Consider the following 17,391-nt stretch of genomic DNA (forward strand, 5'->3'; position numbering starts at 1 on the left):
CGCGGGGGATTGTTTGTTGTCAAAGAGGTGAAGCAGGATTGGATTGTTTGTGTTGGTGGTGGTTGCTGTTTGTTGTCTGGGTAGTGAACACAAGGCAGGGCGCCATGAATTAGTTTCTGAACATTTTACGAACTAGCACGTAGCAAGAGGGAGGAAATTATGGCAGCGCAAGCATTGAAAGTGAATTCACAGGGCAATCAACATAAAAAAGAAAGCACAAAGTTGGCGGCAGGCTCTCAATCTGATCCGTGGGTTGATGGTTATAGGGACAGAATCGAGACCAAGAAGCCGGGGGCAACATAGACCGAACAAACAGGCAGGCAGACAGACCCCCCGCCACAACGATGGATCGCAATTAGGGAACAGGGCAAATGCAAACAATTTGACACGCAGAGAGAAGTGAAGAGGAAGGGCTTACTTCTCGCTAGTTGCACAATCTTAGAGCAGGACGGGAAAGGGATCCGGCCAACGCCAACGATTGGAAATGGCCCGAGTCAACTGCGACGACGGGGTTTCCGTGCAGCAACGGGAGGGCACAGACAGACCGTGAGAAGAGGAGGAGAGGCAGAAGCGAGGAGAGGTGCAGCGGTGGTCGACGACTCTGCGCAGGAGCAGTCAGTTGTGGACTATGATCGCGGGCTTGGGCTGGGAGTTGAGCTTAGCGGGGTTGAGTTATTAATAGCCACCACCAGCCCACGGCCACAGGACTGGATCGTGCTTGATGACTTCACTTTCCACTGATAAACTGTTCAATCATCAAGGAATCGATTAAGCATCACAATCAAAGCTGTTTTCAAGAGGTCTAAGTTTATTCATCCATCACTGTATATTTGTGCAATCACTATCGTGTACTACTAATATCCTACTAACTCACTCTTGCCAACTACTTTCAAATTCAATCTCAAGGCCATCTGCAACAAAGTGTTTACATGTCCCCCGCGATCGATTCCGGCAGCCACTCCTATTGATCATTCCAGATTTGGTACGGATTGAAGAGGCTTTGGAGAGGATGCTTGGTGAAAGATGATTGAGACACTGTTGAGACATTGTTGAGAAGGGCTGCTCATCCCCTAGTTATATCAAATAACGCCACCAATTCAAGATTTGAATGCGATAGAGATCCCCCCGAATTACAGATTGAATCCCTTCTATCCGCAATTGCCCACATATTCAAAGTTCTTCCTACGGGGAAATTCTGATCAATATTGATGTTCCAATGCATCAGTCACAACATAAAGAAACCATTGACAAAACTAATGAACACACCCCCTGCAAACAAGCCTTTCTCAAACAAGAAATATCAGTGAAAAGACCGGCTTGATCTCTGTAGCTAATATATATATATATCTATCTTACCAGAAAACAGAAAGGCCAGGGATGACCCGGAGCCTTGTACAGTACATTCCTGAGGCTAGGAACGTGCCGTTCCCAGGGGGAATGGTACCGAGGCCACCCTAAGTAAGTGCTTCCAATTTGTCGAAAAAATAGCTGTTGTCAGAAATTCGCATTTGATGACTGTGCTATCATATCCCTGGTCATTGGGTAGTCGTAAAACAATTTGAATTAAAATCTCAGCTATAAAAAAGAAACGTAAGCAGCCCATACGCCAAACACCGCTGCCTGCCGCCAAAAAACGAAAAGAAAAAAAGAAAAAGAAAAGGCCGAAAAAATAATATCGTAAGTTAAACTGACTTTATTCATATTATAGCATGACGATCCGTCACCGACGGAGACTGTCTAATCTCGCCTGTAAATCGTCGTCATCCGTATTTGCACCACCACCGCCCCCACCAACCGCCTGGGCGACCCGTCCCTCGGGCACAGATGCTTTTTGTAATTCCGAAGGTGTTTCTCCCATCTGCGATTCTTAACTGTCAGCAAAAAGATATATTTTGCAGGACGGATACGAACATCTCCGAAGAAAAAAGAAAAAAATAAAGTTGGTTGGTGAAATAGGGGAGAGGTGGAAAAAAAAGGGGAGTTGGGTGGGGGGGGACGGTATAAGTATAGAAAACAAGAAAGAAATAAAAAAAGGCAAGAAAACATACAGCCTGTCCCAGGTCAACACCGATCTCATCCAGAACCTCTTTCACTATCTCCTCGCCTTCCTCCTCATCCTCCAGCCCCGTGGCTTCGTCAATAGCATCGTCCATCAACTCCTGCCGCTGGTCCATGATCTCGTTCTCCCGTTCGAATTCCATGGCTATTCGTTGCAGCGCGGGGAGGTTCATTTGTCTGTTCATGCTGCCTAAGAGCATGGTTGCGCCTTTCATGGATTGCATCATCTGCTCGTTACTCCGAACGGTCTATTTACAAAAAGCATGAAGAAAACGCATCGGGTTTGTTAGCAAAATATGGGCAATAGGTAGATAGGGGTCTCTTGATCCGGAGTCTCAAGCTGTAAACTTTTACCGTACCTGGATCCGGAGGGAGATGGCTTGTAGCTGTGTTCGCATCGAGTAGAACTTTTGGATATATCTATGGTAGACGGGGAACGAAGAAGAAAACAAAATTAGCAGCGAGTTTCCAAGATAGCACACAAATGGGAATATATACAAATGCACAGGTATTTTCAGCATACCGTCTCGTCCGAACCAGATCCTTCGCCTGAATCTTGCAGGCGCCTATCTGCCCATTCTTCGCGCTCTTCTTGATATCCTGCACCAGCTTTTTTTCTTGGTTTTCCAGCTTGACACGCTCTCTATCCAGTTCGCGCTGCGTCTTCTCCAAAGCCCGTTGGTGTTTTCGCAAGCGCTCTGCGGGCGTCATGCGCTTTCCGAACGCCCATTCTACGATCTGGGTCCGGGTAAGCAAAGTGGTAGGAGAGTGGTGGGGTGGGGGTTGTTGATAGTTACATTCATTGCGTATTGTAAGAGCAGAAGCGGAAGAGGGAGTGAAATGTAAGTCGCTGGAAATCCAAGCACTCGGGAACCATTACACTGGAATAAAAAAACAGCTGGGGAGTGGATTCATAAGGTAATATTTATTTACTTGACCTGCCGATGAACGTCGCAGTGACGATGCTCTGCCTGGCGCCACCACGCCAAGCCCGGGAGACCGGACGGACCGCCATCAAATAAACACCACCAACAATTCTTTTTTCACCCAACGTCATTGATGAAATCTTTACAAGGCCCCTTTTTAGAACGCTCCAAAATAACCACTCTCCATTTCATGCGGGTTCTTACTCCTCTCCTCTGATCGGCGCATTACACCGCGCTTGCCATGAGTCAACAATATTTCCCCAGAGAGGGCTCCTCTTCGGCCAGTGAGGGCTCCTCCAGACACGCCGCTGGAGCATCCTCAAACAGTCCTCGTCCATACAGCGAAGGGCCTGAATATATGGTCGTTGGGTCCGGATCAATTTCGCACAACGCAACGTCGCTGATGGCGTCGTTGAATTCCGATTCTGGCTATGGGGGTAGCATAATGGGCGAGAGTGCGGATGGATTGATGGAAGACCGCCCTACGCCTTCACATACTCCAGTTCTTCCAGGACAGTTCAATGAAGCGGGTTAGTTTTCATTAATTCTACTTATAGGGCTTCTCCTTTTTGTTTTGTTTTTCTTTTCTTTTCTGTTAAACTGACAGTCATTCATTCTATATAGCCGAGCACGAAAGACAGGTTGTCGCAAGCCATGTCCATCAGTTGCTGTAGTGCGTAACTCTCCTCGAAACCGATAACAAGTTCCGTCTGGCCATTTTGTTAACGGCTTTATTCTCCTCTCTAGCAATTCGAACCGAACCCAACTTAGTCGATCGATTACTCGTACCGTTGAACTTCTCAAGGAGCTTCAGCAGATGAACCGCCAGTGGCCTGCTCACTACCCACCCGTCCAATCCACTCAATCCACATCCGCTTCCGTATCTAGTTCGCCGCGCGTACAGTCATTCCAGCTCGATGCAATGAATTCAGGTTCCCACGAACGGCCGGACCCTTTGCTGCGGCGTGCGACTACAGGGGTGGATGGGAGTGTGATTCCCGACCACAGCGAAACCGCAGAAAATAGACCCCCTCCCGGACCACGACTGGTGACGCCGCAGATCGCCCAAGAATTCTCTATATTAAAACTGGACCTTAAACTCGGCTCATTGTCGCAGTCAGAGTTGGTTCATTCGTTGGAAAAAAGCTCCATTGCCTCGTTGCTGGATGGCAGGGTGAGCCAGAGTATCAGACATTTACTTTCTCTGAGGGATAGGATAGAGGATTTGTCTAGCAAAGTGTTGATTACTGGCGATCTCAATGCTGGCAAATCGACGTTCTGCAATGCGTTGTTGCGGCGCAAAGTTTTGCCAGAAGACCAGCAACCCTGTACGAGTATTTTCTGTGAGGTGCTGGATGCCAGAGAAAATGGCGGTATTGAAGAGGTCCATGCCCTTCACAAGGAAAGGCCATATAACCGCAACGACGAGAGCACGTACGACGTATACTCGATACAAGACCTGGAGTCTCTAGTTGTGGACAACAGCAAGTATATGCAGTGCAAGATTTATTTGAAGGATGCGAGGACAATTGACGAGTCGTTGCTGAACAATGGTGTGGTCGATATATCCATCATCGATGCCCCCGGTTTGAACTCCGATTCCGTCAAGACCACTGCTGTCTTCGCACGCCAAGAGGAAATCGACGTGGTCGTTTTTGTCGTGTCCGCTGCGAACCACTTTACCTTATCAGCGCAGGAATTTATCATGAATGCCGCCCACGAAAAAGCTTATATATTTATTGTTGTGAATGGATTTGACAATATTCGGGATAAGCAACGATGCAAGCAAATGGTTTTGAAGCAAATTGCTAAACTGAGCCCACGAACTTTCAAGGAGTCTGCTGAACTTGTCCACTTTGTATCGAGTAATGCGATCCCTGTTATGCCTGCTATCACAAATAGTGGAGGTGGTGGAGGCGATGGAGGCGATGGAGACGATGGAAATGATGGAAATGATGGAAATGATGGGGCCGCAGAATTGGATGGTGAGGATGGCTCAAAAGGCAAAGGAAAAGCCCCTACTGCAGCGGATGAGAAGGGGAAAGGGAAGGACAAAGAGAAAATCCATGACTTTGAAAATTTGGAGGGTGCATTGCGCCGATTCGTCCTTGACAAACGCTCACGTTCGAAGCTCGCACCAGCAAAGACCTATCTCTTGAACATCCTTTCTGATCTACATGTTCTTGCCTCTGCCAACCGGGATGTCGCTTCATCCGAGCTCGATCGCATGACAAAGGAACTCGATGAACTTGTGCCTGCCTACGAGGGGAGCAAAAAGAGTCAGACGGAAGTTACTGAACAGCTTTCGAATTCTATTGATGAATCGTGCGAGGATGTTTATAACCATTCTCGGTCAACTTTGTCCACACGAGTAGCAACGCTTGCTGAAGCCACTCTTGGAATTGAGTATCCTGGCTTATTTTCTGCGTTCCAGTATGCAGAAGATCTGAAGGCAGCTATGCTCGACGAGCTTACCGCCTCCGTTTCTGCCTGCGAGGATTACGCTCGGGGAAAATCCATCCAGGGAGTCAACATGATCCAGAGCATCGGCATTCTCCATGTTGGAGAAGATAAATTCCCTAATCTTAATTTCCGCGCGGATCTTATGTTCAAGCAAAAGCGACATGTCACTGCCAGGCAGCTCGATACTGAAGTCGATCTGTGGGACTTTTTCGACGTCGCTGGCATCTGGCATCGGCAGGAGAAGGTTGCCGGAACGGGCATGGCGATGACTTTTATCACCGTCCTTGGCGGAAGGGCCTTGGGTGGAGCAGGTTGGATCGACGGTGTTCTTGGTGCTGCTAGGATCCTAGGAACTAACAATATACGGCGCATGATTGTGCCTGGCATGATCGCAGCAGGTGAGTTTATTTTCTTCTCTGGATCCATTCATTTCCACGGTTCTCTTTTTACCCCATTCATGAGCTAACTATAACATCTAAGCACTATTAACCGCGTCATACCTCCTCACCCAAATCCCCACTGCCCTCCCTGCCAACATTTCCCGCAAACTCTCCGAAACCCTCGCGGAGATCGATTATATTCACGCCAATGCCAGCCGCATCTCATCTGAGGTGCGTCGTGTCCTCCGCATGCCCGCCTCAAGGCTACAATCGACCCTCCAGACAGCCACCGAGGAACTGTCAAAGCGGAAAGACGAAGTCGGCAAGACCAAGCAAGAGAGCGAAATTGCCAACAAGTACTTCTCGAATCTATTCCGTGAGAGCAGGGAGACTTGCAGGGCGGTTGAGCAGGTTGATTTGGAATCGCCGCTGCCAGGTAGCATGGCGCAATATCAGGGATAAACAGTACGAGGTTTGGGTTCTTGAGTTCCCCCTTTTCTTACCTCTTTCCCAGCCCGGAGACGAATTAGAGAAATAGCGAGGGAAGGACACAGGTGCTTTTGATGTCCTAGCTGCCTGATATCACGTACCCCATTCATTTCCTTTTGTTGGTCTGTTTTTATTCTATTTTCTTGGCGGTCAGCATTACATGAAGTCCTAGGCAGTCATGCATACATGGCGCCTTTGTGTCTCTAATGTTTGTGATCTCCATATATATGTATGTATGTTCTAACGCCTATTTTTTCCCCCTCTCTTCTGTTTGTAAATACCCCCTTCTGGCGCCTTTCTTTTATTTTTTTTTACAATTCCCCATCTCCAAACCACACACCCACATCGCATCGGAATAAAACTGGTCATCTCCATATTTTTGTCTAGTTCATGGCAGGGATATAGCTCTTTGTTTTTCTTATTTCTTAATTTTTATTTTTATTTTTATTTTTTCCTTTGTATCCATTCTCTACCCGTCCCCATTTTTTTTTCTCCCATTTCGCGGCAAAAACATTTTCCCCCTCCCTCCAAAATGAATTTTTGCTTTGATGGAAACTCTCAACACTTGATGCACGTTATTATATAGTTACTTGTAATTAGTTACCAGAGATGCCTATCCTATCTGTTGAGCTGACTTTGACCGTGCTATGCTTATGCTTATTAGTCCCTTTCTCCCAATTTACTCAAGCCTTGAACGATGTGATATGAGCCACCAATTACTTATCACCCCTCAGAGGAGTGTGGATACGCCAATATATACATTTATCCAAGAAGGACGTTCAGAGCCTAGAGGAAGGTGTGTTGATTGAGTTGCCCACACATATGTTTCAGCACTTTTCGCTCCCCGCTGCAAACGCCAAAACCGAGAATTACCAGTAAGGAACACCGTGCTGGCGCCCCTGCACCCCTTTCCCCAAAAATAAAATTGAGAATGGGTAATTCCCACTCACTGATAATACGACGCCTCATGCCTTGTCTTAGCGTCTACTAACACATAGAGCCCATCAAACTCGTGACATCTTGCCACAGAATTTGTGAAGTATATTGGTATATACATAGATGAAATAAAAGGTAACCGAGGGGAAGGGGGCGGAAAGGAAGGAAGGGGAGGGAACAGCGAAAATAAAATAAAATCGAAACTCGGTATCATAATCCTTCATATGTCACCCCTTTCCCCGACTTTCTAGTGCTCCTTCTAGCTCCCCACCCATCCAGCGCCTCGTTCTTAGGCACCAAACTCTTCGCGATTAGCTCACGGTGCTTCGCCGTGGCTGTAGCGGCTGCGGTATCCGCTGGAGTCCCATTTTTCACATCAGTCATCCCAGCCGCCCCACTGTCAATCTTAGCCCTCATAGCCGCTGCGTCGGGAATTTCATAACCCAACTGAGTCATGGCAGGCGTGCCGTCATCGTCCGGGAATCCCGAGCCATCTTGGTCACCAATACCGCCATGCGGGAAATCTGCAGTCGTACGGAACATTTCCAACCGAGATTCTAACAACTGCAGTGCTTCTGTTTTATCCGCCTTGTTCGCGAAGAGAGAAGAGGAGAAACTGGGAGCGTTTCTGTCGGCCTTCGGAGTCGCTGGGCTGTCGAAGCCGAGCCCCTCAACGACGCTGCCGTGGCCATCTTCGTTCATGGTGTCGATGGAGCTAGCTCGGGAAATGCGGGTGTCGCCTGGCACGGCCGCGCCTAGAGAAATTGAAGAGTGTGAATTGGCGCGGCCGAGTAGCTGCTTTCTGCGCTTGCGCTGCTGGCGTTGTACAGTGCCACCACCACCATCTCTATCCTCTAGGCTGGATGGTTTGGAAGAAGCTGCCCGACGCTTTTGTCTTAGGAATTCGTTGAGGGCGATGTCAAGGGTTGTTTTGGGATCAAGGTTGTTATTGCTATTATTAACTTTACCATCCTTAATATTAGATACTTCTGCTGATGGGTGCTTTGATCGGGCGGATGAGATGGGGACGGTGGGGACAGGTGTTTCGTTGCGCTTCGAAGGGGAGGGAGAGCGGCTAGCTGCTTTACGTGGCGAATCTGATGAGAGCTCTTGCAGGGCGCCGGGTGGGACACTTGGTTCTTGCGATACTGGGGATTTTTTCCCTTCTTCTTTTAGGCGGGTGGAAATAGTAAGTTGTTCTGAGATGCCTGGGTTAGGGTCTGCTGGTAACTCATTTTCTAATGGAGCCTTGCGCTTCTTGAGTTCGTCTCGCTTTACTGTGTCAAGTTGAATAAGTTGGGCTGAAGCTCTAGTGTTCTGAGGTGGTCTATGCTCTATTATATATGGGGTGAAAGGTTTTCTCTCCCCAGTCTGAACTGAAATCCATAGCCAATCCGCAATGACAGCTGGGATATTCCATTCTGCGATGTGTCGTAGTTTTTCTTGGTTCGGGTTCCCGTTGTTGCAAATGAGAACTGATGCTTTAGGTGTAAGAAACTCATCGTAAGTGGCCCCTAATAACAAGTTAGTCTCAAACAGTCGCCAATTGACTTAGACGTTTAACGTTACCCATCACTTTGACAAGCTTTGAAAGATGTAAAAGGTCAATGCCTGAAAACCCAGTCGAGCAAACTCTCAGTCCCTGGAACGCTATTTACAGTTAGAAAAGTGGGTCCAATGCTTCTTCCATCAATGCTTACGAACCTGGTATTGGGAATTTGGGAAAAGGAGTACTTGTAATATGTGCCTCAGGAGGAACGAGGGCATTATTGTGCAAACACTTCTCGATCCATAAGTCCGTTACAATTTCCGGTTCTATGACTAAGTCATCAATGGACGGAATTTCGGAGCGTGGTAAATTATGCGGCACGAGTATGTACGTTGCGTGACCATTCATTGGGACCACACTTGAAAGAGCACTCAAGGACGAAACGATTTGTGCATCGCGAGAGAGCAGGTGAGTCTCTAAAATTCGAGTCTACTTGAATGTTAGTTCTAGAGAAGCCTGTGACTACCTGCATTGCTTACTTGACTTGAAGAGAACCCTTTTATAAAAAATCTAGCACCAAACCAGAATCCACGGCGAGTTATATCAAGCTCCTGCGACTTTTGCATGGGTATCTCGGTCGTGGCAGGGTGAGTTCTCTCAGTTATGGTCGTCTCACTAGCGAAAGACTTTGGTTCTTGGATCGCAGCTGGAGTATCAGCCATTTGGGCACTCGGTTCGGTTTTTAAGTTAATGGTCGATCCTGACGCTTTTGTAGCATCTCCTACAATATCTGTCCAGATATCTTCATTCTGGCCTCCTAATTTCATGCTTGCAACCCTCCGAATTTTCCGAGTCCGTTGAGGATTGGTTGTGACCGCCTTGGGTTTCACTGTAACCACTGGAGCGGATCTATTCCATGCGCCAATGCCCTGCTCCTCGTCCGGGAGCAAAGGGTCGTAGAGGCTCTCATCAAGAGCCATCCCCCGCTCAAGGCTGTCTTGAAGCCATTTCAGGCTCACAACTGTTATTTTCCATAGGGTTGCATATTTATATTTTTGGCCGTATCCGGATCGCGCAATCAGATGTGTAACACTCTTTGTAAGATCCCTCCGAAATTCCGCTCCATTCTCGGTGATCAACTTTTGTAGGGAGTTTCTGTGATTCACTTTTTGTGGTCAGACTGTTCAGTATGCACGTAAAAGGCCAAACCATAGCATCGCTTACTGTCGTCAAATCCGGTAAGGCATATGGATAAGCCAGCAAATGTGGGAAATCGATATTGCTCTTCCAGCTGCTGAAGGTTGGTATCGCCCCCGAGCACCCAGGATGACCGAACAGCTTCTACCCATTCTGCTTTTAAGACCTTTATATCAGTCCGCTCCTTGGCCACATATCTATATTTCGGTGTATTAAGCTCTCCGACGATCAAGTGCGTGACATCTGAGGTGAGGTCGAATTTATGGACAGCTCCCATTTGGGTGGCCACCGCCGCTATCTCTTCCTAGATAGAGACGAAATATCAACAACTGAAGTGAATCGACGCACGAGGTTGGAGATCAGGATACTACCCGGTACTCTGGCAATATCGACGTACAGCAAAGAATCACCCCCGCGAGAGGGTGTTCCTTGTCTAATATGCATGAGCTTCTGTATGGGTAGTAGTGGAGGAAATGGATCACTTACCTGGTACGACATTCCCCTCCATGCTTCATAATTGACTCCGATCCCACTTGCCCATAACACCGGCTAAATTCGTAACTTATAGGTTGGGCTTTCCAGATAATAATACCGCGCTGGCGCATTAATGGCTCGTCTCAATGTAGCTATTCCCTACGTTGTTGTCCACGATTGCTATCACTAAACCCGATAACAAAACGCGAACCAAGCTGAAGAGCACCCGGTCATATGACATTTCCTGCCCTAAAGCGCTTCAAGTCTCGTGCATTGTCACGTGGAACATCAATTGACGTTCTTCGCGTCTTCGACCCGCGATGACCGAAAGAGTAAATAATAGCACCTACAGAATATGGAGATGTTGCTGACACTGACAGCCACCAACGTTATATACAATATTTTGCAGTTATTCTCGGGATAAATTGGTTTATCTGGATGTTGCTAACAGCTGTTTATGTCCCGTTACGCTCTGTTAGCCAGAGGTTCGACTGCAATCGTTACTCCGTCCTTCATCCGACTGGCTTCACGGTGGCCGTACTCCCTTCCGTCCCACCGAGTGCGAAAGTTTACGATGTTTAATCAAGCAGTTCGCAATCACACAGCTCCCGCAAGACCTCTTTTGCCAAAGGCTGCTCCTCTGAACAGAGCTACCCCGGTTTCTTCCAGTCAGCAGGCTGGGTTCAAACGAAAGTTGGATGCTGTCCAGTCCACTCCATCGGAGACTCCGTTAGCGATACTCCATAGCAACGTGTACTTCGATGAGAACGATTTCGACGACGATATAGACTTAGACGAGCCTACCAGCTTTTCGTCAAACCTTGTTCAATCACAGTCGTTCGCTTCTTCACGGATTCAACCCCCAGAACTCCCTCCTCCCCTCGAGCAGCCAGCACCGCCAAGTGATAATGTTGCTCCTCCAAGTACCATTCCGCTTCCATGGTCGTCTTCGCCTCCTGCGAATCTACTTCCTCCAGCAAAGCGGCGTGCTTTACCATGGCAGGCAGATGCAACAAAGTCTGAAACCGAGCGCAGACCCCGAATCAAACAGGAACCAAAAACTGTTCCCCGTACTCCAGCTTCTAATAAAACATCATCCCTACCGTGGGATAAGACTATGAGCGCAGTGAAGGAGCAGCAGAAGGAGTTACGAAAACAACAAAAGACACGTATTAGCTCTGAAAAAAACCCAACTCATGTTGGCACAAGGGCACCAAAAGTCGCATCTATTTTTCTTAGTGAAGAACAGAAAAGAGTAGTGGAAGCTATCGTTAAGGATGGCAAGAGTATATTTTTTACAGGTTCGGCTGGTACTGGCAAATCCGTTCTCATGAGAGAAATCATTAAAAAATTGCGAGAAAAATATAGAAAAGAACCTGACCGTATTGCTGTCACCGCTTCAACTGGGCTTGCTGCGTGTAACATTGAAGGCGTTACACTTCATAGTTTTGCTGGGATAGGATTAGGAAAGGGACCCGTAGCGGACCTGGTTAAAAAGGTTAGTTGGAAGTTAGGCCCGTCCCTTTTTCAGACTCATCATTGATTGCCCTCCTAGGTCAAGCAAAACCAGAAAAATAGGACCCGATGGTTGAGGACTAAGGTTCTCGTCATTGATGAAATTTCGATGGTTGACGGTGATTTGTTTGACAAACTTGAAGAGATCGCTCGCAAGATCAGGAATAACGGCCGCCCATTCGGAGGCATTCAGTTGGTCGTTACGGGTGACTTCTTTCAATTACCCCCCGTACCAGATTCAACCAAAGTTGCGAAGTTTGCTTTTTCAGCTTCCACTTGGAACACCACCATCCAGCACACGATTCTTTTGACCCACGTTTTTCGGCAAAAAGATCCTAAATTCGCTGGTATGCTGAATGAGATGAGATTGGGGAAATTGAGCCCGGAGACAATTGCGGCCTTCAAACAGTTATCTCGCCCCCTGAATTTCCACGATTCACTTGAAGCAACGGAACTGTATGTTTTATCCCAATATCACATGTTGTAAATTATTTAGCTAATTATTGCGGCTTAGATTTCCCACCCGATCAGAGGTCGAAAACGCGAACTCTGCGAGAATGGCCAGACTCTCTGGTGAGACAATGGTGTTCACTGCCGTCGACGGTGGAACGATGCAAAACGAAGCGCAGCGTTCACAACTCCTTGCCGACTGTGTCGCACCCACAATTCAGCTCAAAAAGGGAGCTCAGGTAATGCTTATAAAGAACATGGATGAATCCCTTGTCAACGGGTCATTGGGGAAAGTGGTTGCCTTCATGGATGAAGCTAGGTTTGATTATTACACTAAAAACGATGAAGATTTTGCGGGTGATCCGAGCCATGATGACCGCAAATCTCAGGCAATCAACAAGGTGAGATCTTATGAGAATAAAATCGGGACTGTCAGCACCAATGGCAAATGGCCGGTTGTTTGCTTTGTCCAACCAGATGGAACGGAGAGACACCTCCTTTGCCAGCCAGAGACATGGAAAATTGAACTGCCCAATGGTGAAGTGAGAGCGCAACGAACGCAGGTTCCGCTCATACTTGCATGGGCGCTCTCCATTCATAAGGCACAAGGTCAGACTTTACAGCGAGTTAAAGTTGACCTTGGACGGGTTTTCGAGAAGGGACAAGCTTATGTTGCTCTTAGTCGTGCGACGTCTCAGGCTGGCTTGCAGGTTTCGCGCTTTGACCCACGTCGAGTTATGGTTCACCCAAAAGTCTTAGAATTTTATTCGAATTTATCCACCGTACATAACATCAAGGACGCGGCCAATTCCAAAGCGAATATCCTTGTGGATGGAAATAACAGCGCCAATGTCGACACTAGCACCAGTACCAGCGCAGATATCGACACCAATGCCAAACCAAGCAGGGACCAAGCTAAGATTGCCAAGCGGCCTTCTACGAACTTCTCGGATGATTTCGACGACGATGTGCTCGAGCGCGTATATGCATGATACACATTTTTTACAGTCTTTTATGGGGCAAAGTTTGGCCACATCAGAGCATTGTTAATCGCTTATAGATATATTAATTCCTCAAGACGAGCTTTCACCATATTTCCTGTCTGACGAAGCAAATATCTCGTCCATGTGGGGGGTACATGATGAGTTTTAGATGGCAGATGTGTTCTTCCTGATTGCTCCTAGGAGGAAGTCAATATATATGTAAAATAGTCAGTCCATTTTTCTTCTTAGTTATGTTTGCACCTCTGTTGGCACCTTTATTATAACCTCCATAGACATATAATTCACCCAAAGTAGCTAGATAGCAACAAAAATAATATGTTAGGCCACTGGGGCAAAAGAGCTCAATCACCACCAGCGCCGTGGTGGTATTGAGGGTACGAATCACCCAATCCAATCCAATCCCTCCAACATAATGTTAGTGTTTCTGAATCTATCTGAATGCCTGTTTTATATCTGTAGGAGCTGTGAACTTCTATTAAGCATGACTATAGACATCAATGCTTGTGTCTCTCAGGGCATGAATCAAATTGTATGTAAACCTGCAACTTTCTGATAGTTAAATATTTGTTGTTCTCAAGCCATTTCCCCCCCAAAGCCAATCACTATGTCCTTTTACGCGTCCCCCGAAGCTCAACTCACGGCCATGAAGGGCCATTTTACTAGCACTTTACGCCACCACCGTGGAGCATGCATGAGTTGTTTCCGGTTGGAGGAATTTGGGCCAATTCAGAAGCGAGTAGGCCGTATGACCTGCGGCAATTGTCATCTGGATCTTTCCACGCTTGCTCTGTAGATATTCTCTTCTTAGGCGTAAAAACTCAAAAGTACTATGTGATAGGAAAATCTTTCTCTTTGCCATCCAGAGCGTTAAAATCGAACTTGTGGAGGCAGAAACTCGTCTTCTCTCCTTCAAGAACTTCATAGTGACCTCACTGCTGTATGGCCATGCGAGACTGAGAAGGCAACTATCTCTCGGTCAGTCTCCCTTTCGCAGGGACAGTCAAAATGATTGGCCCCAATGTCGCGGGAAAATGTTGTTCCGGCTTGCGCTCATGGCATATATATCATCTCTAGCAGAACAGGAGAGTCCATTGACCAAAGACAAACCATTCCAGTTACCGTTGCAAGGTCCACCAGGGTTCCACACAACACATCTCCTTACAGCAGAGCATTATCAGTATCAAGCAAGCACAATACATATGACGGAGACCCACACTGCTCGAGATGCTCCCCCAAATCATCATGTTGAATCCGGCCAGCCGATAACACCTAGCATTGCTAGCACTGTCAAACCGCGCAAAGCCCTTCTAAACCGTTTCATCACCCTATCGAATGCGGAAGATGAAGAGGAGGATATGAGGGCAGAATTGCAATATGCCCAAAAAAGGGGAATCTTATATACTGAGTTAGATAGTCAAAAGAAGGAAATCCAGAGGCTTGTAGCTTCTCATTGTGGATTGGCATGCCCCGACCTGGTACAAGTTCCAAAAATGGTCGAGCAAGTCAACAACAAGCTTGTGTGGCTACATGGAAGCTTCAACGTGTGTATCCCTGTACATATCAATAACTCTGGACAATCACTCCCTGCAAAAATGGCATTCAGGGTGCCTTTGCCATATAAGATTGGTGAAGAAGAATTCCCTGGCAATGCGGAGGAGAAGATACGATCCGAGGCTGCAACATACATCTGGATCAATGAGAATTGTCCGGATTTACCAATTCCAAAGCTACGAGGGTTTGGAGTACCTGGTGGTCTCAGTGTGAGTACATGCAATTCTCCAGCTATTTAATAGTTTGCTAATACCTAGTGAGCGAGCAGTTCTTTGATCCCAAATTTATTCCACTCTGTCAAAGGATCAAGTCCTTTGTCTGGCGCTTCTTCTGTCGTCTGTTTGGGAGTCCAGGATTCTGCGAATACATTCCACAGAAGAGAACCACCTTTTTGAATCACGGCTATATTCTGATTGATTGGGTTGAAAGTGAGAACGCACAAATGCTTTCAAGCGCATTTACCCTGCCACATACAGAAACACAGACCCAGAATCTTTATCGAAGTATGGCAAGAGTTATGATCTCTCTCACTAAGGTTCCACAGCCTCGAATCGGCTCTTGGACGATTGATAATGACGGCCGAATCAGCCTATCCAATCGCCCCATGCTCTGTCATCTCCACCAACTGGAGAACTGGGCTATCCCATCCGGTATCGCGCGGAATATGACCTACACAAGTTCTGATAGCTTCTATCTTGATTTACTCGCAAGTCATGATAATCGTCTCCAATATCAAAGAAATGCTGCCTATAGCGAAGAAGATGCACGTGCACAAGCTAAGGATCTAGTGCTAATGAGAGCATCACTCCATAAATTTACTGATCGGTATCTCCACAATGGTCCATTCATCATGCAGTTGACAGATATGCATGCCAGCAATATCTTCATTGACAAGGACTGGAACATCAAACACATCATTGATCTTGAATGGGCGTGCTCTCTGCCTCTGGGGGACCTATTGCCTCCATTTTGGCTAACAGGAATGGGTGTGGATCAAATCAAAGGCCCAGAGTATGAGCGGTTTAGGGCGAGCTACGAGAAATTTACGGAAATATTCGAACAAGAGGAGACGGGCATACCGCTACCTCACAACGGAAATCTCTACTCTCGGGCCATGGCCATGAGGAGTGCTCTAGAGGATGGTCGATACTGGTACTTGAATGCGTTGCAGACCCCAAAGGGTTTGTTCAATCTTTTCAGGACGCATCTTGAGCCGTTTTATGATAAGGTGCCTAAAGAGTCCCTGTGCGCGGCTGTATCGCCATTTTGGACACCTGGAATGACTTCATTTGTGAATTTGAAGCTGAAAGAGTTTACTCAATACCGCCAAGAGGTCCGTGATATCTTCAATAGTGGAAAGAGTGGACGACCATATTATTAGACAAGATACCCATTTGCTTTAGCATGGATTTCCTTGTCGCATTATCTCCTTCTATCTTGTGCGTGACGACCACTGCTGCTCAACTGTTGAGCTGCTTGAGGGTTTTGGGTTACAGCAGAAATCAGTGTCTCAGCATTCCTTTCTGAGTCCGGTGCAAATTGTGCACCATGTTCCAAGGCAGATAGTGTTCTTTCCCTTGCCGCCTCAACATTGCCTTTGTTTGAAATATTGCTGGTCGTATTGCTCGTAGGAGAACCGCGGGTGGCAGTAGTGCTACCAGCAGAGTGTTGCATGCGGGATGGGCCCTGCGCGGTGTCTCCAACAGTGCTCGTTGCTCGGCTTGAGGTATTTGGGCTCCATCGACTTATTTCCTGCTGCTGACCAAGCCCAGACTGGTTGGCGGTCCTCTGGCGCGAGGCCGCGCTTTGCTGAGCGTTGGCTTGGGAGTTATCGGACGTGCGGGCCGTATCGGCTCGGGTGGAGGTTGACATGATGGTTTACTACCTTGCAGTTAGCTGATATTTGCTTAGACGTGTAAGCTTAGCACATATTGTCCATACCTCTAGTTTTATTTAAGGCACACTTGCATATAACACGATTGTGTCTTGCTCTTGTGAAATTATATCGATGCTGACGATGAACAACGCGTTTACTACTGCAAGGCGGGGTAGGGTGGTGAACTGGGCTCGACGCGAGACTTGCCATGTTAGCCGGCGGTTTGTCAATAAGGGGCATCATGCAGCGTCGTACGTGGCAAACGCGGCATGGGGGCTCGCGCTCGCACGAAATCAGTCCACCACCCTGGTCCTAACTGATCCCAGTTTTCTGACCTTTGGTTGTGCTGAAGACTGTACGGACTGCCCAACGCATTGTGCCCAACCAAGATTTTTCCTCTGTCGCATTAGCCAAGCTCTAAAATTGTAGACTGGGGTATGGGCTACCTTTAACCCGAACCTGGAATGCCTGTGTCCAAATTGGGAGATTATGTTGTGGACCACGAGTGGTACTAGACAACCATTGCACGCAACAAAAAATTCCCTATTTTGGTAAGATGCACACAACAACCTCATATTTTAAA

The 17,391-nt window shown here is 47.3% G+C and overlaps 8 protein-coding genes across 8 annotated transcripts; 3 read left to right on the top strand and 5 right to left on the bottom strand.

Annotated features, from left to right (window-relative positions):
• Positions 1 to 424: 424 nt before the first annotated feature.
• On the bottom strand, positions 425 to 1,047 carry HCBG_01567 (uncharacterized protein; the record flags this gene model as incomplete). Its single annotated transcript, XM_045428616.1, has 2 exons — positions 425 to 626; positions 875 to 1,047. 2 exons carry the CDS (start codon positions 1,045 to 1,047, stop codon positions 425 to 427), a joined length of 375 nt encoding a protein of 124 aa, XP_045290402.1.
• A 673-nt stretch (positions 1,048 to 1,720) lies between these two features.
• On the bottom strand, positions 1,721 to 2,861 carry HCBG_01568 (SNF7 family protein; the record flags this gene model as incomplete). Its single annotated transcript, XM_045428617.1, has 5 exons — positions 1,721 to 1,858; positions 2,049 to 2,306; positions 2,418 to 2,478; positions 2,582 to 2,796; positions 2,856 to 2,861. 5 exons carry the CDS (start codon positions 2,859 to 2,861, stop codon positions 1,721 to 1,723), a joined length of 678 nt encoding a protein of 225 aa, XP_045290403.1.
• A 364-nt stretch (positions 2,862 to 3,225) lies between these two features.
• HCBG_01569 (transmembrane GTPase fzo1) lies at positions 3,226 to 6,336 on the top strand (the record flags this gene model as incomplete). The annotated part of the gene is made up of 4 exons (XM_045428618.1): positions 3,226 to 3,514; positions 3,609 to 3,657; positions 3,732 to 5,845; positions 5,928 to 6,336. The coding sequence occupies 4 exons, from the start codon at positions 3,226 to 3,228 to the stop codon at positions 6,287 to 6,289; spliced, it is 2,814 nt and encodes a 937-aa protein (XP_045290404.1).
• Positions 6,337 to 7,034: 698 nt separating this feature from the next.
• On the bottom strand, positions 7,035 to 10,453 carry HCBG_01570 (BRCT domain-containing protein; the record flags this gene model as incomplete). The annotated part of the gene is made up of 7 exons (XM_045428619.1): positions 7,035 to 8,766; positions 8,822 to 8,902; positions 8,957 to 9,230; positions 9,281 to 9,906; positions 9,966 to 10,242; positions 10,287 to 10,371; positions 10,425 to 10,453. 7 exons carry the CDS (start codon positions 10,451 to 10,453, stop codon positions 7,463 to 7,465), a joined length of 2,676 nt encoding a protein of 891 aa, XP_045290405.1.
• Positions 10,454 to 10,869: 416 nt separating this feature from the next.
• On the top strand, positions 10,870 to 13,714 carry HCBG_01571 (DNA repair and recombination protein pif1; the record flags this gene model as incomplete). The annotated part of the gene is made up of 3 exons (XM_045428620.1): positions 10,870 to 11,910; positions 11,968 to 12,383; positions 12,442 to 13,714. 3 exons carry the CDS (start codon positions 10,870 to 10,872, stop codon positions 13,367 to 13,369), a joined length of 2,385 nt encoding a protein of 794 aa, XP_045290406.1.
• An 8-nt stretch (positions 13,715 to 13,722) lies between these two features.
• HCBG_01572 (uncharacterized protein) lies at positions 13,723 to 14,303 on the bottom strand (the record flags this gene model as incomplete). The annotated part of the gene is made up of 2 exons (XM_045428621.1): positions 13,723 to 13,783; positions 14,053 to 14,303. The coding sequence occupies 2 exons, from the start codon at positions 14,301 to 14,303 to the stop codon at positions 13,723 to 13,725; spliced, it is 312 nt and encodes a 103-aa protein (XP_045290407.1).
• Positions 14,304 to 14,580: 277 nt separating this feature from the next.
• On the top strand, positions 14,581 to 16,313 carry HCBG_01573 (uncharacterized protein; the record flags this gene model as incomplete). The annotated part of the gene is made up of 2 exons (XM_045428622.1): positions 14,581 to 15,141; positions 15,417 to 16,313. 2 exons carry the CDS (start codon positions 14,581 to 14,583, stop codon positions 16,311 to 16,313), a joined length of 1,458 nt encoding a protein of 485 aa, XP_045290408.1.
• A 41-nt stretch (positions 16,314 to 16,354) lies between these two features.
• Positions 16,355 to 16,804, bottom strand: HCBG_01574 (uncharacterized protein; the record flags this gene model as incomplete). The annotated part of the gene is made up of 1 exon (XM_045428623.1): positions 16,355 to 16,804. One exon carries the CDS (start codon positions 16,802 to 16,804, stop codon positions 16,355 to 16,357), a length of 450 nt encoding a protein of 149 aa, XP_045290409.1.
• Positions 16,805 to 17,391: the final 587 nt, after the last annotated feature.

This window comes from Histoplasma capsulatum (genome assembly GCF_000150115.1).
Source record: "Histoplasma capsulatum G186AR genomic scaffold supercont2.2, whole genome shotgun sequence".
Lineage (NCBI taxonomy): Eukaryota > Fungi > Ascomycota > Eurotiomycetes > Onygenales > Ajellomycetaceae > Histoplasma > Histoplasma capsulatum.